Source organism: Myodes glareolus, chromosome 8 (assembly GCF_982192425.1).
Source record: "Myodes glareolus chromosome 8, mMyoGla1.1, whole genome shotgun sequence".
Lineage (NCBI taxonomy): Eukaryota > Metazoa > Chordata > Mammalia > Rodentia > Cricetidae > Myodes > Myodes glareolus.
In genome coordinates, this window is record NC_142033.1 from 18,169,242 (window position 1) to 18,193,878 (window position 24,637).

A 24,637-nucleotide genomic window follows, 5' to 3' on the forward strand; every position below is an offset into this window, starting at 1 on the left:
TTACCGTGTTTGGCCTCTGCCCATTACCTATGCCTGCAGAGAAGTGCCCTAAAAATGGGCACATTTATTGCTTTCTCTTACAGCAAAGCAACAGACTGGAAAGAAACAACTCCAGATGTGCACCTATGTAACTGATTAGGAGACTGTCTCTGTGTCATGGACTCAGTTGTATGCCTCTGCCACAATAGCTAACTATGAGCCTCAATAGTCTCATAATTTAGATTCTGTATGGCTGTTGGAAGTTAGCAGTTGTGTACTTAGTTCATTGCATAGAGACACAGCTACCTGTGAGTGTGATTCCAAATTGATGTGGGATTTCCCTCTGTACGCTATGAATATATTTTTATTGACATTGGCTAATAAAGAAGCTGCTTTTGGCCAATGGTTTAACAGAATATAGGCAGGCTGGAAAAGAGAGATGAGTAGGCAGAGTCAATGAGATGCCATGTAGCTGCCACAGGAGACAGACGCCTGAAGCCAGGTGGAGCCTTACAGGTGGGCCACAACCATGGGGCGCTACACAGAAACGCGTTCATTTAAGATGTAAGACTAGCTATTGGCCAAACAGTATTGTAATTAATACTGTGTGAATAATTTCTGTGTGATTATTTTGCATCTGGGCAGCGAGGAAATGAACAAGCAGTCTCTGTCAACACCAAACTAAATACTTGCAGGGCCCATTTTAACTTACATGTTAACCAATAGCAAAATATAATAATATTTGAAGGAAGATAGCATCATTTGTAATAGCAAACTCTCTTCCCAGTGGTATTTAGTCAGAAATTACCAGGCTTATTAGTGGATCAGATCAACTGATGGGTTTGCAAGAGAAACAAACAGAAATCAGCCACAACCTTAAAGTAGAGCTACTGGGCAAAGCTCTAAGACGGAAGCTTCAAAAAGACTTTATAACATCTTAAATTACTGACTATAAGATGTAGAATTGCAGCACCATGTATTATAAAGGCAAAATAGTCATCTTAGAGATATTTAAATGTAGAGCAGCCAAACCCGTGCACTCACTAAAATCCATGGCCTTAATGACAAGCCTTATAAAAGAAAGGCGAAGATTTAAAGATCTATGTGTATTCATCAAGGAGAATAAAACAATACACAACGGCTTGGGTGTGTGGCTCAATGATAGGACACACGCCTAGTGTGCACTAAATCTTGGGCCTGATCCCTACTCACACACACATATGACTAATAAATGAAACAAACAAAATAGCCTATGAACTCTAGGGAAGGCAAAAGGAAATAAATAATAATTTAAAAATCAATAAAATGGAAAACAAGCAAATATATAAAGCCTATTGGTTATATTTTATGATTTGACAGGTATCATCTTAGCTCATTTGTGTAAGGAGTTAAAACAAGCTCTTTCCTGAGAATTCATAAAATCTAAACTGTTTACCATTGCCTACAATGTAACTGGCACTTACCATCTACAATGTGGTCTGAGGGTTCCAAAACACACAAAATCTGAGCACACCCACAGACACTACGTCAACGCACCCCGAAGGCTGTGTGCTCTACTTTTTCTCTGTAAAACACTCCTCAACTTCTGTCTTTCCATCTTTACTAAATACAACTTCAAAGTGGAAACAATTGCCTGAAGGTGAAAATTTGATTTTACAATTTTTTTTCCAAATTTAGAGATCTCACCGCCATTAATGCAAATGAGCCTGCAAAGTGACATGTTTACAAATGGCCATCAAGCTAAATATAACAAACACTAAGTGGGTCTGATTTTCTAAACAGGATGAAATTTCAAGCAATGACTTCGTTTAAGGATCTGAATCTCTAAGCCACATTTTGTGTCTGGTGTTATATAAAAAAATAACACTGTTAAACATGCATTTAGCTTTTAGTAATTTTAAAGCATGTATGTTACTTTAATTGAATTCTTCGAGATAACTTATGAAAAATGCATTCTATCATTTTAAAGATGGGGAAGACTGAGATTCAAAAGATGTAAGTATCCCCGCTAAACTCAGAGGACTAAGTGACTAAGCCAGGACTTGAACATAGACCGTCTGCCCAGTACACTGCCTGGTAAAATTCTTACACGTCTCACTGATACATTTGACAACTTCAATTTTAGAAGCACTTGACCTGAAACTCTCTGAGCCTTTCATGTAACAAACCAGAGCTGAACCATCTGCACGAATAACCTTTAAAAATCATGACGAGCACATTTAAAAAATATTAATAGTATTGAAGTGCATAAAATAAACGGCTCAGAGAGAGAAGCTTGGAAACGGTTAAAAGAAAAAGAAGAACCTGCAAACTCTGGGTGCTGAATTGGGGGATTTTTTTTCAAAGTTCTTTCATTTCCTTATAGGTCATAAACTCCACAAATTGTAAATAGAGGTTATCCACTCTATGTCTCAAGGATGAACTCGAAACACACATTATTCTGTGTGGTAGGAGGTTTCTGCCTTCTCCTTATATGCTACCATTCCAATTACACCTCCTCACGCTAGCCTGGTGCTTAAGTCTGGACCTGATTTCCTCCTTCTCCTCAGATATTCTCTACTCTGTCCCCTATAATTGTTTTTGGCAAAAAGCACCACTGACAGACTGTCTCTGACTCTTACTAGACCATAAGTATGTTAAAAAATACAAAGTGTCTCTTTTTAAAAAAAAATCACTTATTTTTGTTTTGTTTGTTTGGGGTTTTTTTTGTTTTCTTTTTTTGCCCTGCAGTGGTGGTGCACCCCTTTAATCCCAGCACTCAGGAGGTAGAGGCAGGCAGATCTCTGGGAGTTCATAGCCAGCCTGGTCTACAGAGCGAGTTCCAAGACAGGCTCAAAAACTAGACAAAGAAACCCTGACTCGGGGGAAAAAAAATCACATTATTATTCAACTTTGCTTCCCGGGTCTTTGCCGTCCAAGTCCTGCAGTAAGTGCTCAGGAAACATTTAACACAAAATCCCAGGTTAATTAATTAATCCTACGTGAGTAATTCTAGGTTATAGCATCAGAATCCTTTACAGAGGCAAATGTGAAATGGAGCCCGATAGAAGATGTACCTCTGGATGCTGGCAAACTGCAGAAGGGTAAGTCTTTGGTAATAAAGGTCCTTTTGTCGCTCCAGAACAGGTAACTATGCATTGCCAACCATGACCCGATGTCTTTCTTTAATTCCTGCAGAAGCACATGCTATCCCATGCTGGAGTTTCTTCTCCACGTTTTTGAAAGGGGTCCTTGTCTTTGGAGCTCACCTGCACAATAATTTCCTTCCTCACTTAAGATTTAAATATCATATTAATAAGATGGGAATGTACCTTTGTTAGCCAAAGACACAAGGACTTGAACAATTATTTGTAAATTATTGATGGCAATAATGACAAGGATTACGAATTTTCTTTCTTATCAGTGATCACAGTCACACAGTAAGTCAGGAGCTCTCCATGCATCATTCTGCCATTTTTGCAAACCAGCCATCATTTCTGGCTCCATTTGCTCATGAAGAATGTGAGGTGTGGAGACTACAGTCCCTTGAGTGAGATCATGAAAGGAGAAAAGGCTAAGCCAAGAGTCAGTCAAAGGCTAGCCATCTACTATCTTTGTAATCAGGCAGAGTGGTCAGCAGCTCTGGGCTCTTCCCCACACAAGGCACACACCTTGGACAAATTGCTTCATTACTTTAAGCTGGGTTTCCTTGTTTGTAAAGTGGGGATCACAAAGACTACCTGGGAGAGCTGTTAAGAGGAGCAAAGGAGGTAACATTCGCGTGCTCACGCACATTCAACATAGCATGTGAAGAAATGTAGCAGTTCTGAGTCAAGACCGCCTCAGCGGCGTCTGGAGAGTGAAACCATTACAGGGGAAGTAGAAGGTAGACTAGACACAATGCCTAGGTAGAGGAGCTGAAGAAGGAGACAGAGCCTTGAAGGGAGCACCATATGGGGACTGGAAGCCTAATATTCCTCAATGGAAAAGGCAAACACTGCAGCAACCTTGGTGATTCAGACCCTTAAGTGAGCATCTGACTGACACCCAGCATACCTGTGTGACTGACACCCAACATACATGTGTGATTGACACCCAACATACATGTGTGACTGACACCCAACATACCTATGTGACTGGCACTCAACATACCTGTGTGATGTAGGTGGGTCTTCTGTATTTCTGTTGCTTTCATTGGTTAATTAATAAAGAAATTGCTTGGCCTGATAGGCCAGAACATAGGTGGGTGGAGTAGACAGAACAGAATGCTGGGAAGAAGGCAATGAGGAAGACGCCATGGAACCAGCCGCCAGGTCAAACATACTGAATCTTTCCTGGTAAGCCACGACCTTGTGGTGGCATACAGATTATTAGAAATGGGTTGAATCAATATGTGAGAGTTAGCCAATAAGAGGCTGGGGGTAATGGGCCAGGCAGTGTTTAAAAGAATACAGTTTCCGTGTAATTATTTTGGGTGTAAAGCTAGCCGGAACCAGGCAGTGGGAATGCAGCCCGCTGCTCCACTCCTCTTGCAACACCTGTGTGGCTGACACCAAATGTATCTGTGTGACTGACACCCAACATACCTGTGCCCTTACTGAACCCACAGAACAGTCACTAATAAAACTGGAGTTAGCTTCTTCATCGGCAGACAGCACTGTGTGTCATGCATTATGCTACAATGGAGCTGCTTCCAGGATTGTGCCAGAGTTAGCAAAATAGATATCCTGAAAATGGTGAACTGCAACATGGTCTTAACATAACCCTCAAAAACCCAGACAGAGGTGATGGGCAAAATAAAGCTTTTCTTTCCCAAAGGAATAAAATAAACCGCTGCTTGCACATCTCCAATTTAAATTCAAATCTAGAGGAGAAAACTGATCCCTCAGTTTGGAGCTCAGACTTAAAGGTGAGTAACTATTGTCTGGAAACTCCCCAGGGGAGTTACTCATGCCAGATGTATAGATTCATGAGTTTTGACTTTGAAAATAATGTATTGATTCGCCCATGACGGGTTTACCACATCAGATGGACTGAAGGCTGAGGTGAGCGTGGGTGGTTCAATGCGAGTACTGTATAAAATAAATATAATCCCTCATGATGACGGCACCACTGTATTTATCTGAATTCCCTCAGAATGGCACACATGTCCTTGAACAACGGTGCTCAGCAAAGCAAAGGGGGGAAAATCCTTTATTTCTAATTCTGGATCTACCTATTAATATCTAAAAGGCAGCATTTGTTAATAGTCTTCCCGCTTCCACCCCCAAAAGAAAGATTTTAAACACAGGGTTCTTTTCATTGCCGGGCAACCTCTAGCTGTCATGAAGGAAGAAAGGTTGCACAGGGAACAACCAGAAGAAGTCAAAACAAACAAACACAATTAGCATTGTGGGGTTGGTGACTTTAGGAGAAAATTAGAGTTTAAGGAGAAATGGTTTACATGTGTTCTCCTCTGCACACACCCCACAGGGCACCTAATAAAACGCACAGACGATTCTGTCAGAAACAAGACGTCCCAGGCATGAGAGGTGGGAGGGGGAGACATCAGAGGCAACACAGGCAACCAAGAGTTGAAAGTTAATGGCTTAGGAAAACAAACACCCACGCAGAATGCTTTTCTTGTGAAGAAACCAAAAAAACCATTGCCCCAAACATCACCTAACCTTGACCGACCCAGAGCAGCCCACATAGGCAGCAAAGTTTTGCCTGGGTCCCGTATAAACCTCAGAGCTGAGGCTTCAGACCTCACGACTACTACTGTACTTCTTTTAACCTGCAGCCCCCTCACTCAGAACAAAGAGTAGCAGCGGTTTCTAATGTGGGGTCCTTGTTAAGGGTGCAGGGGGTTCGTGGGCACATCCAAGTTACTTGTAATTGTTTGAGCCTGTATCTCGTAGCTCATTTTGAACTAAAGGGACTCCTAGTTTTATCACGAATGGATCACAAATGGATCCTTGACATATGAAATGCTTAAATATCAAAGCATTATATAGTCTTGCAACTATAAAAATGTGCTCAATGAAAACCAATACCATTCCTCTCTAAGGATGAGAGCTGTACAGTCTTCAAACTAGAAGAGTTTAGTACCTCAAGGAATGGAAAATGTGAGTTTTTTTAAGTATTGGGGGCTGGGAGCCACAGAACACCACGGTCAGGAAAACCCACCTCTGTCCCCTAGATATGTCAATTGTAAGAGCATCTTTCCCACTTACTCCTACTCAGAAGATTCTGAAACTGGAAGGGACCTGGGAGAGCTCATTCCTGGCTCTCTTGGAATCCAGAGAAGTAAAAGAGGCCTTCTTCAAGGTCACACTCTTAGAAGAGCAGACAGTCACTTGAGCCCACCCCTAATCTTTTCCCACCGGGAGAAGAAACAACTGAAATGATAACCTATTAAAAATGCATTTAGGAAGAAGTCAAAATGGTTAAATGTGGAAGTAATTCCAGTCATCAGTTCATCAGAGGCAACAAAAATCAGACGTCGGGCTGACAAGTCCACCTAACTCCTAACCTGTGTGTGGCTGGATGCTCTAACACCAAAAGATTCTAGTTTACCAAGAACTTGTCAATCAAAATCTGTGGGGGTAGGGGTTGGGAGGAGGAAAGTGTACTATCTACTGCCTTCCAAATGGCCACTGTCAATTCCATGAGAACTCAGTACTATCCTCTGCAAAGCACCGAAGCCAGGTCTTTCCAGGGCTCAAATGTACTAAGCGGCCATATGGCCCTAGAACAGCACTTCAGACAGGCAGCTGTATGGCTATAATTAAATCTGTAGTACCCGTGCTATTATTTATTCAGCAGGTTTTTTTCATGTACTCGTCACCAAGGTCTCCAAGAACATGTACCAAATTAGAACAATAGAGAACAGTGACAACGTGAGGAAGAGGCATTGAGGGAAGAGTATGTTTCTGACAACCAGAAACCCTGTCAAGGAGTTTCCCTAAGAACTTCTCACTCTTCTGTACTTGGGGCTAAAGCTGTTGGCAGTGACAGTCCCCTGAGTCTACGAACACTGAGTCTGGGGGTCTCCTTGACTCCTTTGTTCAAGGGCATATTGCCACTCCAAATTCTGCCTCGTGTGTGTGCGTGTGTGTGCACGTCTGCCCATGTGTGTGAGGGTTGAGATCAGAGGTCAACCTCAGACATTGGTCTTCACCTTCCGTTTTGTCTGAGACAGGCTGCTTGTTGCTGCATGCCCCAGACTAGCTGGCCTCCAAGCTTCCAGGAATGTTCCAGTCTCTACTTCCCATGTCACCATGGGAACACTGGATTACAGGCATGCATTATCAAGTCCCAAAGAGACAAAATGTACAGAGCAATAGAGAGTGAGTGTAAGCTGTCTATAGGGAATGGCATTGTAGCTGAAAGAAACAGCAAAGGCAAAGACTCAGGCAGAAAAGGGAGTGGCATAGCATCGGGGCAGAAAGACTTCCCTGTGGCTGTCATAACTCATCAAGAACGAGAACCTGCATGTCCATGGGAGAGAGATTCTAGGTGGGAGATGTAGGACTCTGAATGTCACTCTGGGCTTCACTGTGATGATAACAGTCGTCAGTGAGCAACGTGTGTCTGCACACTCCTTCAAGAGACAAGCTTGCTGCACATATTCAGTATATTCTCAGGCATCTATGTTGGCTTCCTGTGTGCTGTAGCTTAAATATCACAGTGGTTTATATGACTGTAAATATAATTCCTAGCATCCTGCCATCAATTGGCTAGTGGCCTTCACTGTTGAGAAAGCAGGGAAGACGAACATGCCGTGAGAATGAATCTTGCCTATCTGGAGGCACAGAACAACTTAATGCAGAATCCTACTAGATTGTGCTCCATTCCAATACAAACAGAAGCACACCAATGCTCCACTTTGCTACTTTCTCTTGAAGCACTCAAAAAACAAATAGTAACACTGTCTCAGTCTTGCTCTATCTTACACAGGCCATTTTCCTACTCAGTCCACTTCTGGACTTTCAAGAAAGCAGGGGAGGAGGGGGAGATAAGTGGTTGGTGTTTGTTTTGGCTTTCCTTTGATGCTGGAGCTGGAACCCTGGTCTTCCTGTATGCTAGGCAGGTGGTCTATCATGAGCTACAGTCTGCGCCCCTGAAAGCATGTCTTCAGATTTATTCCGCCTGTACTTTACCCCCATCTCCTTTTATTGTCACAAGGAGACAAAGACATGATGGTTTATTTTTAACTAATGTTTTTGTAAAGCTCAAAGGGATAAGGACTACACAAAATCACCGAGTAAACAACAGAAAGCACACTTTAAATCAGCATCCCAGAGATGACAAAAACCAGAACCTTCTGCCCCATCAAGACAATAATCCCTACCAGCACATCTCTACTAGCAAGAAAACTCGGGAAGGTTCTCTATTACTGTGAATCCTCTCCTTTCTTTCCACACTGAAGTATTAAAAGCTCAGAGCTGAGAGAAGAAAGGAAGAGCTGAACTGAAGCCAGGCTAGCTATGAGCTAGCTTCATAGGTTAGACTATGAAGCGTGCAAACACACACACACACACACACACACTCACACACACACAGGCAGTGTACAGCCCTTGGTACAACTGGAGAGTACAGATTGACTAATAAGCCTCTTATCTGATTTGTTCTAGTTTTAAACCCTTATTTTAATAAAACATGTATGTTGTGTTACTTTGACACATGGTTCAAAGAATAAAAAAAAACTTTTTACTTATTTTTTATGTCTTTCACATCATGCCTCCTGAACCCACCCATCTTCCTCTCCACCTCAAAATAAAACAAAGTAAAATCTAAGAGAAAAAGAGGCAGGGAGAGAAAGGAAAGAAAAGGAAAAATCTCCTCATTGAAGGGGCAATGTGATACAGTGAGCCACGCAGTAAAGCCCTGTACCCACATATTATCGCATTTAGGTGTTTATCGAAAAGAATCACTGGTCTGGTTTGAGGCCCCTGATCATGGTCATGACATGGGCCCTCACTGGGATTCTTCCTAGACATCCCATTGTTGCCCTGTGCTGTGGAGACCATGTAGTCCTGGATCCCCGACATCCCCACTGTGTTACAGCAAATCACAGATGGAGTAAATGTTGCTTGGGGTGGACCAACACATAGCCCCAGTTCTGGGCCTGGGTAGTTGTACAACTGGTCATTCCACAAGCTGTCTCATCCTGGCCACAAGGGTGGGCTCTCCAGCATAACCCTGGCTAGGTCACCCCTTGCAGCAATGAACAAAGGGCAAGGCCAGGTTTCCTGCTTTAGCTCTACTGGGTTGCCCAAGGGAGATTTAGGGGCCACTCTCCTGAGTGCTCCCACATGCATTGATGAACAGTGAGGAAGGAGGATCTCTGCCCCACCCATGCCACTTCAAGACAGATGAATAATGGGGACAGCTCTCCCATGCTCACAACTTTGGGGCTGGCTCACCCACACCTCTGCCAACAGGGCTTGGCTCTATTGTATGGCCTAGGTGAGGCGCAGGGCCTGTTCTCCCAAGTGTCCCAGCTAGTGGAAGGCAGGGACGGGTCTCCCACCTGACTCAGGTATTGAAGCGGGGAGAACATGCATGACTTTTTGTAAGTATCACTGAAATGCAAATTATGAATTCGAATCCAAGCACTATTGGATTCTATTAGTAAGATGTCCCTCAGGGAGTGTCAGGGTCACACAGTGCTGCCGTCTCTCAATGAAAAGGCCCCCATGACACATTCTTACAGATGTTCTCATGGTCTTCTATGAAAAGGGACAGTCTGCTAGCAGAGAGAACAATAAGTCTGAGCTGATGGGAAATCCTGTCAGAGCTTCATCTTTCTCCCCTCTCCCCGCCCCCAGTTTCACACGATTCCATGTCATACTCACAGAAGACACAGTTTAGATCTAGAATGTTCTGTGGTCCATGATCTAAATCTGCCCTACCTGGATAGCATAGCAATACCACAGAACCCAGAATAGAACAACTTTGTGTGCTGACAGCTGGCTCTCCAGCATGCTCTTGAGACATACTAGCCTTTATTTTAAGTGAAAATAAAGATTCCATGATGGTTTCTTTACAGTACATGTTAGCTGACTATGTTCTTTTCATTTTCATAACAAGAAAGCTGTGTAAATAGATTTTAACAAATACAGCAGCAAACTATTTTTGAAGTGGCAGCATTTAGATAACTGTCCTAAGTGAGAAAAATATATAAATATAAGATAGACAAGAAAGTATGTGTTTGAGGAACTTGTTAATCTATTAAAACATACTGCCAATGAATATAAGAAACATCTACAGAAAATAAGTAAATTTCTTATTGACAACTAAATGGTGTTTGTAGCATTTTTATCATACAGTAGAGTCCACGTGTCCACTATACTTTTCTGAGTTGGCTACATGTAAGCACATGTTTTTAATGCTGTCTGTCTCCTATGCTGTTCCTGTAAGTTTGCTATTAAAAGACATTAAACTAAAAAAATAAAAAGACGTTTCACCAGAATGAAAAGGTAAAACAATAACTACACTTAAAGAAACCACTTTTCCGTGAGAGATTCTCATAGTCATTTTATTAGACTTAAAAAAGAAATCCTAACATAATTTATTGTCACCAGTGAGTCATCACCATTGGAAAATAACTTACTAGACCCCCCAACGCTCCCTACAGCACAGAAGGCCTACACACTGAAAACAATGAGCGACAGCTTCATAACGCAAACAGTAGGTCCTAGATAGCGTTAGAAATTCAGAACAGGAGCAATTACATCAGCCGGAATACTTAACGGTGAGGCTCAAGGTAAGTGCTATCGATACAAATGGTGCCTGGACTGGAAAGACGGCTCAGCGGTTAGAGTGCCAGTTGCTCTTCCAGGAGGTCTGGGTTTGATATCCAACACCCACTTGGTGGCTCACAACCATCTGCAATTCCAATCCCAGGGGATCATACAGACGTGCAAGGCAAAACACTCATACATATAAAAATTTAAAACACAAAGGTAGACCTTAGAAGGATAAAAAAAAAAATACACTTTTGAATCCAGTACCTGTAGAAGTGATAGTAAAAATTATGGGGACAGTCAGACACATTTCATTACCCTGAGGGTACGCCATTACAGCACAAAAGGTAAGAGCACAAAATACTGAGCGCCAAATTAGCAAAGGGAATGTGAATGGTGAGGAGAGATGCACTAAACAAAACCGACTTGTATCCTACCCGATCTTACGGCAGAGCCAGCCGAAACTGAGGGGCAGCGGCTCACTTACACAGTGAGAGTGAGCACGGTGCTGAGCATTTGCATCACACTTTATGATCTATTAAGCACTCTCCCTTTCAGACAACCACCCATGGAGACCGCACTGCTATGTGGATTATAATTCTGTACGCTGAACCAGAAAATTGAAATTCAAAAGACGTAAGGCTTAATCTGCTGATTGTCTTCAGGGCTAATCCTGTGATGGGCCTAAGGTCAAAGTTCAACCAGAAGTGCTTTGTCCGCTGTCAAAAATAAGTAAGGACAGTTGTAAGGATGGACACGTGTCGGACTTGATGACCTAGAGGGGAGTCTGTCCACATTGAGGATGGATCCTGAACAGTCAGAAAGTCAAGGAACCGTGAGACATTACAGCAAAGCAGGGACGATTAATAAATCACATGGGTTCTAACTGGATTATCCACTTTGGCCCATGGACATGCCAACTTGTCAATCTAAGCTACTTTCCTTCATTTGACAAGGGACACTAACTATGCAGACGTAACAGAGCAATGTATTTCATCAGAACTGGAGGGGTAGGGAGCACTATTTCAAAGAATAGTAAAAGCTACAGTGTTTTTTATTTGTTGAAGAAGGAAGTCGTTTACTTGTGCTGTTGAACAACAGACAGCTGCTGATTTTCCCACTTTGTACCACTCTTTACCTGAGGACGAATGTCCCATTTGGCCAGCATGCTTGTCTTCTATTATTTATGGTCTCTAAAAGGCCAGGAGCTTCCAAAATGCTCATTTGTTTCTGATGGGCTGTTCTGACCTTCTTGGGTACTTTCTTTCCCTGAACTCTGTGTACTATATTGTTAGGATCACCCTATCTCAGACCACACATTGTACCATTGTAAAACCATATTACTGCAGTGTTGGGGACATTGCTCAGAGGGAAAGGTGACTGTTATATGAGCATGAGGGCTTGAGACTGGGACTGCATCTCCAGACAGTAAGGGCTTGTAGCCAACCAATCTAGCCAAAATGGCAAACTCCAAGTTCAATAAGATATTCTGAAAAAACAAGGTGAAGAGCAATAAAGCGAGATATTCACTGTCAACCTTTGGCTTCCACATGTATACACACAAGTGAGCACACCTGCATGCACGCACAGACACACACAGAGACACAAACACACACACACACATAATATTGATGCTAACACCAAAATAAATACACATGAACTTTATCTCATGGACCCCATCAATCCAATCTAGGGTACAGGCACAGAATATGACATCTTTTCATCGCCATGGCAGCAGAATTATCCAACCAGTCACCATCAGACCCTTGAAAATTCCTTGGATTTTTAAAATACTAATTCAGGTAATTAGCTCTTTCAGCATGATGTGTGCCTCAAAGCCCAGAAGGGATCAGTTGGACACCTGTCTGTTTCACTGAGGTTTCAGACCTAAAGGTAACCCTAATTCTTACAGGCAGGGTTCATCACAGATTAAAAGCACAGGCGTGTAGACAAGAACGTAACTCTGTTGCTTAAATGAATTTAACCTTAGGAAAATTAAGCTCTTCACTCAAATTTGCCAGTGCATGTCAAGTAAGGTTGATATTAACCATTCCAAAGCATCAAGGTATGGAAGTGCCCCATCTATGTGATGGTAAATGATTTCCTACACAGGAAGAAGCGCAATCAGCTATCTTATGAATGGGACACTTACCGCAATACCATCTGATTAAACCACTGGATGACCAACACGGTAGCCAGTTTTAAAACTCAGTATTTGCGATGACTACCCATGCAATTGCTTAATAACTTTTCATCTTCTTACTATCTATGCACAGAACAGCAGGGAGGCAGGAATGTATACGTGGTATGCTCCGCTGTCTCTCAGACCACCAAAGAAATCACTGCTGGCCTTCTCATATGGTGGCAGAAGAAGGACAAGCAAGCATTGTTTTCACTTCCGATCAGTCCTATCAGGAAAACCACAGCACTGATGATGGCATGTGGAGAAGTCAGGACGCTCTCTGAAGAACCAAAAGATCATGAGATTGGCCCCGGAATCGACAGGCCTCTAGATAAACAGACAAGTGACAGGAATACTAAGAAGCTCTCAAAGAGCAGAATGACTCCCGTGAGTGCCATGCCCCACTCCTACCGCTCTGTAGACTCCCTGTAAGGGAGCAGCATAACCCGCAATGACGCCACCTTGGACGGGGCTCTACTCCTCTCTTAGCTCGCCCACATGCTGCAGTCCTGTAAGGCACCTAACAAAGCCCTATACCGGGCTATGAGTCTGGACATCAGTTCATTTACAATTCTGCCGAGGAACGGGGCGAAGAAAGAAAAGAGAGGCACAGCACAGCTGCAAATGAGTTGAGGAAAGCCTCCAAGGGAAGGCTCGGCCAGCACGGTCTGCAGCTTCTCTTTTTCTTCCAGATGCAGACCACCAAGGAGGACTCCTGAGGAGAAGTCATTTCCAGATTGCCAAGGAAACTCCCAGAGGGTTTCTGCAGCTGCCTTGGTGCTAAGAACTGCAAGACCTCCGGCCTTCTGCTGCTTCAGAAAAGCAACACAACAGCAGTGGCCAAGGCTGCGGCTGCCAGCATTTTCCACCTGTGCCTTGGGATGCAGGCAAGGAGCCCAAGTGGGCATCCAATCAAACCAGGAGTGTGGAGGCCGTCTTACGACCTATATTTTAACTTCTGAAGAAAGCCCCAACGCAAACTAAGAAGCCAAATTTGACAGCACTGAGAATCTCAGTTTCACCTGGTCCTTACGCTCTCATGTAAAGAATAAACTTGAGTGTAACACCAAACAGTCCATGAATAGGGGAGGATAAATGTACTTTAAAAATCTAGAATACAATTAGTAATCCCCTTGAGAAGTTCATGGGATTGTCAATAACTGCACTGACATGAACATCCTCATAAATACCCATGAAGGGAATTACAATGAGGCTATTTCTTTTAGGCACACTGAGAGTTGGAAGGGAAAAACAAATTGGTGTTTATTAATGGATCACATGAATAAAATTAGGTTCAGGTATACTATGCAACCTTCAAAAAGAATCCATCGGTTCCTATTGATTTGGTCAGTGTAGAAGGAGTCATGCATCCAGAATACCCAGGACTTTAAGTCCAGCTGCTAACAGGGGTTACTTTGAAGAGCTAAAATAGATGGTTCACATTTGCCTTGCTTAAATTTTACAGCAGTATTACACACTTTTAATTGAGGAACTCTGAGGTCTAAAAATATCACAGACAATAATGTTACTAAAATAAGTAGTGATTGCATATATAAGCATTTATATATATAATACATATATATATATATATAGTAACTACTATAAAGCTTTATAATCATGGCTTTAGATAAATTGCTTAACCATGCCCATAAGGTATTGCTGTTGGCTCTGTAACAATTTTCCTCTTCCAAACGTTGCTTATTGAAGTCTCAGTAAGATACGGGTGATTTATGACAAGAGAATATAACTGAAAGATTACAAGTAATGGAGTCCCACTACTCTTTGCTATATAGTCTAAGTATATATATGGGATAGCTGAAAGAGATAACGATACAAACTGCAAAGATCAAAAGAAGACAGAAATATCTACTACACCACCTGCCAGGTTATTATTGAAGATATGTCATAACTGTGAACCCTTTTGTTAAATGTATAATGCTGGGATACAGTGCGCCCGGCATTCAGAGCTCAAGTTCAGAGAAGACTGTGACACAGAGTGCTGAGAACGTGGCTTACTCAGTCAAGTTCTCATCCACACAACTATGGGGACCTGAATCTGGATCCCCAACATCCAAGTAAAAATTGTGTGTGGCAACATGTTAGCAACTCCAGCACTGTGGGGGGCGGAGACAGACCCCCACAGCTCAGCAGCCACGGAGTCTAGCTGAGTCAGCATGCACAGAGAGAGAGAGAGAGAGAGAGAGAGAGAGAGAGAGAGAGAGAGAGAGAGAGAAACTGGACCCCAGAACCACTCACAGGTGATCTTATTTTCCTGTACCCTCCAACGTTCCTTTCCAAACATAATAACCCTGCTGTTTGTCCACTGCTCAGCGAAGCCTCCAGTGTATACGGCATTAGTAGCCTTAGCCATGTGTCATTGCTCAGCTGGCATGGCTGATTTCAGTCACAGGGACACAGAGAGGACTGCCAGTGTGAAGAGAACCACTCAAAAGCTCATATATTGTATTCTTGTCTATAGCATGTCTATGCCCACTTACAGTACGTTAGAATATTTAAATGTTTGCATTAGTGCAGAATAATTATTTAACAGTTCGTAGGAAATGTTTTAAACAAGGAAGCCTCTTTATTCCTCACAGTTCTGTAGCACAAAAGAGCTTCCTTTGTTGGTACTAATAAGGCCTTCACATTTATGGCTAATATGTTAAGAAACTGGTGTTGTTAGGTAACTGTGCTCTCAATTTAATACACAGAGGTGCTCATGCAAGGCTTTATATAGTAACACCACCAGGTGATCTGGAACATTGGCAAATTCTGCTAGCCTATCCTGGTATCCACAGCGATGACTTTAAATGTAAATCAGAACATGCAACTCTCCAGGTAAGGAGCCAAAAATAGTGCCGGGCTGCACTTACAATAAAATCAAAAGGACCCCCGACTGCACTGCTGACCTCTTTTGCCATCGCACACCTGCTAGCTAGCTCGGCTTCAGCCATTCACTCTGGACTACCTTTCTCTGTTTCCTGCCTCAGGGCTGCTACCCTCACTTTTCCCTCAGCCTAGAAAACAAGGCTTGGCCCTGCTCTCCTCTGTTGACACTCCCTATCCACCTCTGCCTCCCCACTACCCGACACCCCCTTATTTCATGGTTAGAGCGGGTTCTCTGGGTGGTGGGGAAATACCCTATTTGTTTACTTACTTGGTGTTTGCTCTCTATCTCCTTCCCCAAACTTGGAAGCTCTGGGACTCAAAAAATATAAATCAGCTTTACTCACCCCTGGAATCTACCATCAAGAGCATGGCTAAGAACTTCTAGTGAATACATTCAGATCACAATAGTACATGTGTGACATGGCTTAGAACTTCAAATGAACTGCCCCTTCGCTAAGTTAACACTCGAAACAAGTATTGATGTCAGGACTCAACCTCTAACGGCCACCAGTGGTTAAAGCTTTGGAAGCATGGGAAAGAGCACAGGGTGGGGAAAGGAAGCTGCAGTAAGTACGGTCCCTAGTAGAAAAGAGAAGGATGATGACAGACGTCAGCAATGTTAATTGTCTCAGTGCTAGCTGATGACATTCGAAGGGAGCCTAATGATGAGCGTCACGTGACCATCGGCGGTCCCTTCCAAAGCACACCGCTGATTAGACAGTGGTCGGGTACCACCAGCATGTGAATGTCAAGAATTGCCCCTGTGTGGATATCTTGTCATGCTAAAAATCCTGCAGCTGGTTAGGACTGTTGCTGAGGCATTCCTTCACTGGCACTAGAACCCACTTCTTTAGGTTTACAACTCAGGCTGAAGACCTGCTGGGATATCAGGCTTCATTGACAAAACAACCGCTGGATTCTTGGCTTTCCATCAGGAGATAGCCATTGTTGAACTAGCTGGGCCATAGCCTGTATACCACTCTAACAAATCACACAACATGCATACATGCACACATCCACACACATATGTTCATCCTATCAGTTTTGTTCCTCTAGAGAACCCTAACTAATACAAGGAACTTACCTTCAACCTCTGAGAGGCACCAAAGCCCTACATTAATAGACTATATACTTGAGGGAGTCACTTGGACTAATCTGACCAACCATTCAAAGGGAGGTTTCTGGTGCCTTGCGCTATGGGTTTTGTTGGTCTATGGTTCTTGTGGGAACACTGTCAGCCCAAGTGGTGTAACTTCCTTTAAGTTACACACACACACACACACACACACAAACACACACACACACACACACACACACGTATATTATGTATAATTTTTGGAAAATATAAAATAATGATTCCTTGAGACTTTATCAAACAGCCTTAGTGTTATCTGTCCCTCCTTCTCCTTCTGTACTGACCTCTCTTTCTCCACCCCAGTTGGAGTCCCTCCCAATTTTTCCTACCTCTCAACATCCCCAAAGACAAAGGCAATCATACCTGGTAACAGAAACCTAGTCAATTTCCAGGGCTAGTGAGGTCATGCACCTTAGGAAAGAATCGACTACTCCTACTTTTCTAGATCATATATTCTGTCTATATTCTAAATTGTAACCTTATACTCTGAGGTAAGAGTGCTATACCATCCTGAATCAAAGAAACTTCTCTTTGCTCAGAGCAAACTGAGACCATCACAGAAAACCAGAACTGGAAACAAATACAGAAGTCATAAAAACTTGGAGGTCCCAGGCCCGGTAGAAACATCTGCATCACAGCTCCTGCATCTATGGCTCGAGAAATAATGCAGAAAAGGGATGGAAAAATTGACTGCAAGTCAGAATACCAGAATATCTGCTGTGAAATGTATGGTCTCTCTTAGAAAGGGCTACATGAACAAGTCAGAAGCAATGGCAAATATCAACAAACGTGCAAATGCAGAAGGGCAGGAATCTTGCAGGGTCCCACCCCTGGATACAGAACAACAGGGAATTAATGAAAAGAGAGAAAGAGAGGGAAACAGCCTCTCCCAGAGGTGAACCCCTTATTGGTTATGCAACTCAAGGCCTTGAAACCATATCGATACAAACAATAAAAATGGACTCGGGTGACTGTATTTTTATAATTGTCGGGGGGGGTGCACATGTGGATGAGCATGCATGAAACAATAATAATCAAAGACAAAGAGACTATCAGTTTGAAAGTTGGAAGTGGGTCCTGTGAGGAGCTGGAAGGAGGAAAGAGAAGAGAGAATGTGGCACAATCCTATTTTAACTAAAACGCATGGAAAAACGAAAAAAGAACAAAACACAGGGCTGAAGGAAAACTGTGGCCACAGAGCCATAGGGCAGCTCGTGGCTGCTCCCAAATCTGTAGTGACTGTGGCCGTCTAAGGACGGACAACATGTCTTTGTTCTCTAGTTTTCACAGATGGGACTCTGTTTGGCGCTCTCATGACATGCCAGTGTCCCAAAGGTCCCTGAGAACATTAAAAAGACAAGATTATAACCTCAGAGCAGACTTCACTGCAGCTGCCTCCCCAGAGTGAAGGTGGACCACCCATATTCAGACCCAGGGAGGAGGAGGTACTGCCTGTGTGCCTGTCTGCCTCTGGGACCATGAGAGAACCGGAGTGAAGGCCCAAGGATGGAAATTCTACTTAGAAGCCATGAAAACATCACCCCGGCTAAGCTGAGTCTATCCTGCATTGTGTGTACGGGAGGGTGAGAATAGTCATCAGATTGTGTTCTTCTAGATACCCTCTTACAGCTGTCAAGACAGCAATCTCAAACTCAGACATGATTTAATGGTTTATCCTCTTACTCTCCGACAAAATATTTAAATTTACATCTACTGCCATGAATGGCCAAGACTGCAAAAATAAAACTCAAGGCTTCCAAGTATCCTTAGAGATGACAGACATCAGATAATGTTTAAAATAATCATGACACACTTTAAGAATTAATCCTAGCTCAGATTTCTCCAAAAGACCTATGTGATACATTGCCTGATAATTCTGTTAAACAATGAGGTAACCAGGTAAGAGATTACAAGGTCACATGACCCTTACCTCTATTCCCTGGACTCTGGACAGTGGTTCGATACCTACAACATGCACTGTGGATCTACAGGCTGCAATTTGCCTGACACTGAACCTGCAAGTGGGAGACAATACTGCACTATGGGTAGCCTGGAAGAGTCAGGCCCTCCAAAGCTATAAGCACAGTACATCTCTAAGAGTTAAAGCTACCAAGCTAATGCTGAGGGGAGCCATTTTAGGGCTGGAGATGTAGCTCAGCAGTTGCAGACTTATATCTTAGGTACACAGCCCTAGGTGGGGTCCCTGGTGCTAGGAGAGAAAAAAGCCACCTCACCTTATCCTGTCACCTCACTCATGAATACTGAGCCTCAAGCCTTGCATCTGCATCACCTCTCTTATTCAGCTCCATTTTCAAAGATCAGAGAAGGAAGAAAGGAATACAGGAAGGCAAAGCAAAGACAACTGGGAAAAATAACTGGCTAATGCAAAAGAACATTCCAGAGCAGCAACGAAACGGGATTCACATCGATGCACAACTCGATGAGCTCCAGATGCACTGGTATGTACTCCTCACAGGTGCTTTTCTGCTTCGTAAACATAACATCCAAGCGGGGAGGGTGTTGAGGTGCGGCATCGCCCCGTTTGGGCTCTGCGTTTCTGCTGCTCTTAACTGTTTTGCGCTATTTTTCAACTGGGCAGCCGCTCCTGAAATCCTGAGTACATAGGTTTGGCAGAGCGAGGAAGAAAAAGTGCAGTCCAGAGATTTGTTTCTGCGGCTTTCTCAAGATAGAATCTCATGAAAAACAGGCCCTCCAACTGTGTCACCCTGGAGCTGTCGGAAAGAGCCACTCGGCTCCTCGTCGTAACTCCACATATAAAACCCATCTCTGGCGTGGCAGGAAGGTATATAGCTCCAAGAAGTCACTCGGGGCCCAGTTACAACGGTTCAGACTGTATCCCATCAGAAGCATTCGTCCATCAGAGACTTCAGCTGCAGTTGGATGGAAGTTTGGGAGGACAACTTGGAAACGCACGCAGAACAAGTTTGACTTCACTGCCAAACTCATTCCTGGGATATCGGCTAATTAATTATAAAAGCTTCTTCAAAATATATTTGAGTATGGCAACCTGTTTTCCACACCCAGACAGAGGGGGAACAAAAAGAAAAAGAAAAATCCAGGTTTATGGTATTAAAACAGGCTATAAAAATAAAACCTGGGGTTAATAGAACCTTATCTGCAAGTCCTTGTCCTTTTTACTTGTTTAATTTTTTTGCCTTAAAAGACCCCATGTGCTTTTGTATGCAAGGTATTAGCTTGCATTCACCCTCACCCCCATTGTCCCTCCTCCATGCCTGATGCTGACAAGACCATGGGTCCCTTTAAGCTCCTCTCCAGCCTTTGGGAGAACGTCCTCAGTGGACTAACCAGCTACAGCGACAGCTGTACTTGGGAGGACAATGTCTCTTGGGATGCACCCATTAGCTTTCATTAGTTCGCTTTGCCAACAGAACCGGTAAAATCCCTGAGCTTCAACATCAACGTCAGCAACTATGGAATGCTGACAGGAGGCAAAATAAAAACCCGAAACATTGATTTCAAGAACCCACACTCCACACATTTTACAGCAAAATCAACAACCAAGGCCCATGATGCACCAAAGTATTCTGATCCATGAAGATAAATTTGATGTCATTCGCACTGGAAGCCATGAGACTTCCTCTACATAAGCCCGGATTTAAAGAGACCCAACAAAATAACAAATTTCTCAGCCCACATTGACCAGCAGCCTATCCTCAAATTCTAGCTAAAGATCCCTAATAAAAGAAGACTTATTCAAAAACAAATGTATCAATCTGCTATGTCAACCCTAATTGGTGTTTCGTTCTCCCAGCTCAAGTTCCCAGTCAGACTGTGAGTAATTAGCATAATTAGCATTGTTTGATAAAAGCTGGATGGAGCCACAGCAAGTAAGGCAACTTTGAAGGAAATTCTAAGGGTTCAAGTTCTCTTTACGCCACAGGTGTGTGCTTACCAACACATTTACGAGCAAATACCCGGAACCCTGACCATGTCCAGCACCATCAGAAGAAAGCAGAACTAACCAAGATAGTGTTTGTGGAGGAGTAGCCCAAGCAGTCAAGAATGAATGTTAAGGTCATGCCCAGGACAGTCATCAGTCCTGAGGAAGAGGCCTTTTCCCGACACACCAACAGATAAGGATGACACCAGATCTGAGGGAGATGTCAAACTTAACTTGTTAGAAACCCATTATGCTTCTAATCCACAGGGAGAAAGGGGAGCAGCGGTACAAAAAGCCTATTGAACTGAGAGAAAATGGGACTGAGATTAGCTCCAAAGGTTTTGTTAGTGATCTAATCTGGGCAAATGAAGGCCTTTTAAGGAAGCATCGGTGAGAAGGTAGAAAGAATCCAAGAGCCATTTCGTAAGTAAGAGAGTAATTTCACCTTTCCTGTACTTTTTAGAATTCACCACAGCCTATAAACTCTTGTCATCGCTACAAGAGCTGCCAGTTAAAGAAATAACGCTGTCATAAATTTTTCTGCAGAAAAAAAAAAAAGCCAAGTATGAACAAAAAAGTCAAAGCTACCCTACTTAAAGAGACAGATAAAGAAGAAGGCCTTGGGACTGATACCCAGTTAGGGTGCTAAGCATGAAGCCAACTACAATTGTGTTGTGCTGTTATATCAAGGGACACAAAAAGCAAGTTTTTAAGAGAAAGAATCAGCTGTGTGGCTTTCTGAAGCATACATAAAGTACTGGCTCTGCTTAACATAGGGGAAAACTGGGACCATCACAAACCTCACCAATTTTGAAACAAGTACCAAAACCATTTTCTTCTCATTTCATGCCCCTTACTACTTACCTATAAATCTTGGAGCAGGCTAGAATTTCAGTGTGTGTGTGTGTGTGTGTGTGTGTGTGTGTGTGTGTGTGTATTTATATGTCTGTATGTGTGTATACGTGTATGTATGTATTTATGGGTGCATTGTAGAACTATGTGTGTCTAGAATATTTGTAAATGAATGCACATATATGGAGGAAACGTGTGTGTGTCTGTGCATCTGTGTGTGTGTGTGTGTGTGTCCTCTGTTGTCTTTAAAACAGGGAACTTTAACTTCATTGAAGCTCTAGGAATTTTTTCTTCACCAAGAAGTATCAATATATTATGTTGTTGAACTATAATCTATCTCCACAGACCCAGTCAACTAGAAAAATGACCTAGTTTATACCACATTCTTCGAAAGAAAAAAGAAATAGCAGAGGTTCAAAATCTCTGTCCTTTATTACAGACACTTAACGATATACAATTACCAGCACATACTAGTCTTTTAGAATATACCAAAACAGTTTATCAGAAAATAACCCACTTGATTCCTATGACAAACCCAAGCTAAAGGTTATTCATATGGCCAGGCTCAACCATCGTAGCCCCAAAACTAAAAGAGCCCAGGAGAATGCATCACAAAAGGCCATAGCCAAGACTCACTGGCTCCTCCTCTGATCCCCCACACATTTTGTTTTCTTCCTTAGAAAAAGAGCAAACCCTTATCTGTACATAACGTCCATTTTAGAGGTGGCAATCACTATCTCTAATCCAACCCAGCATCTCTTAGAAACACAGTCAATCTTCAGTTTCAAAGAGGAAAAGTCTTTGCTTACCTGGTCCTTCTCAGGTTTATCAGAAATGTCATTCAGACTGGAGGAAGTCAGATTCCTATGGGTCATGGCTGGGCTACCTGGAAAAACACAAATGAACTCCAATTAGAAATGTCTTTTCAAGGGCACAAGCTTTGGTTGCACATTCTGCAAACACTGAGAGATGGATGATGAGAATGGTGTTGAGACTTTTAACCACATTCAATCCTGTGGCTTTTTCCTGAGTTCAGGCTGGAGCACAAATACAGCTAAGTGGAAAGTATGCAAAATCCCAAATACTTCGCCTTATTGCCTGGTTATATTTCAAGCTAAGCTAAATCATAAAGATGCCTAAACTCGTAAGTGTAAAAACCTGCTTCTCCAGCTGTGATCACGTCTCTCGTTTTACACATGTCTAGTCTACTGCCCCCCTTTCCTTTGCTTTTCACCCACAGACAAAGCCCGTCTCCAGCTGAACTGATCGTGGGTGTGTCTGGGCTATCCTTCCAAGCATAAGACTCTCTGGTCACCCAGAAAAGCTACCCACCCTCCTTTGCCCACCAGACATTTTGGTTACAAATAGTTCCCCTTGTGGGTATCTGGCCCAGAATCCCCAGTCTTTGCCTCAAAATAGGATTGTCACAAGTGCCCTGACCACTCGACGTTCCTACTACCAGGGCAAATACTTCCCTTTTTTCTCTGTAACGGGACAAACTTCTTTAAGTATATGAATAAACTGCATATGATAATGCACCAGTCTTCCTATGGCAGTCAGAGGTCAAACTCACTAGTAATTGACCAACAATGCTATTCCCAACAGTGTTAGTTACAACAGAAGGACATCCAGAAGAGCCACAAGCTGGCAGACTGCAGGGAGACCATGTTAATCAACAGGATCCTGGGCTTCCATTTTGCAGTGGGATCTGAAATCTCTAGACTTAATAAGCAAAACAGTAACTCTTCAAAGCCAAGGCGTTTGACACAACCCCTGCAGGATGCTGAGCAATGCACTAGCTATTAATCCTCAATGATCTGACTCAGGCAAGTCTTCCCAGCAAGAGGGCAAAGGTTGAAAAGCAGCACCAAGTTCAAGCACAGCTTCTCCTTGGCTTGAAACCACTGTTCTTAGAGATAAATTCCCTCCGACAGAAATCCCAACACACAATCTCACAAAAGACGAAAATCTGCCCCTAGTAAGTTAATGTCGGTGTAACACCAGTTCTTTAAATAATAGAATCTCCTTGAACCACTGTATTAGAAAAGACCTAGTGTTCTGAGCCAGGAAGACGGGGTATTTTCCACTCGGCTGCATTTCATTGAGTAAGCATGGCCTAGATCTCTTAAACCCTTTACCTGGCAGGATGTTTTATTCTAGGAAAATCTGAGCACAGGGCATTATTTAAAAGAAAGTAACATCTGAGAAAATGTTTCATAAGCAAAATTAAAGGAGTCCTGTTGAAGGCAGCATTTTATGCTTTGAACTAAAGCATAAAGTTCTAAAGTTCCAGTGTCCACCCAATTCAAAAGGTGTCAGGAACGAACTCGAACAACTCCAGATAATGCTGAGACGGGAACTAATGGGAAATGATGAGTTAGGTTTAACTTTATCCTTTCGTTAACAAACAAAAGTGGCCATGGGCACTATCTGGTGGAAGTTGCTCCTGAGTGAGAAGTAGGAATCGCATATTAATCAATGAAGGCTGAGCAGTCCTGATCATACACACAAATTAAACAGACTTCGGTGAGAAACAAACCAGACTGACTTCCAACGATTACATGCATTTTACTGAAGTTGTGGTAATGACATAACTTGGAAGGTAAATAAATTAAACTTTGGGGGTAACTGATTAAAGATACAGATTTGCTTTGGAAATCTATGATAAACACTGTAAGGTATATTTGAACCAAGCATTGTCCTTCTTGCCACAAAGCCTGAATAGCTAAAAGCCAATATGGATTTTATTATAATGATAAACTTGATTGATGTGACAATCCCTAAGACAGGGTTTCTCTGTGTAGCTTTGGAGGCTGTCCTGGCACTAATTCTGTAGATCAGGCTAGCCTCAAACTCACAGAGCTCCCCCTGCCTCTGCCTTTCAAGTGCTGGGATTAAAGGTGTGTGCCACCACCACCCAGCCTTGATGTGACAATATTGCCAAAGAAACAAAGCCTGTCTCATTT

The 24,637-nt window shown here is 42.8% G+C and overlaps 1 protein-coding gene across 3 annotated transcripts in view; it reads right to left on the reverse strand.

Annotated features, from left to right (window-relative positions):
- Slc4a4 (solute carrier family 4 member 4) overlaps positions 1-24,637 on the reverse strand; it is a 412,005-nt gene that overhangs the window by 122,204 nt on the left and 265,164 nt on the right. For all 3 annotated transcript variants that reach the window (XM_087908890.1, XM_048425042.3, XM_087908891.1), the window contains one exon: positions 22,481-22,557. In XM_087908890.1, coding sequence (XP_087765016.1) covers positions 22,481-22,557 — 77 coding nt within the window. The remainder of the gene's footprint in view (positions 1-22,480; positions 22,558-24,637) is intronic.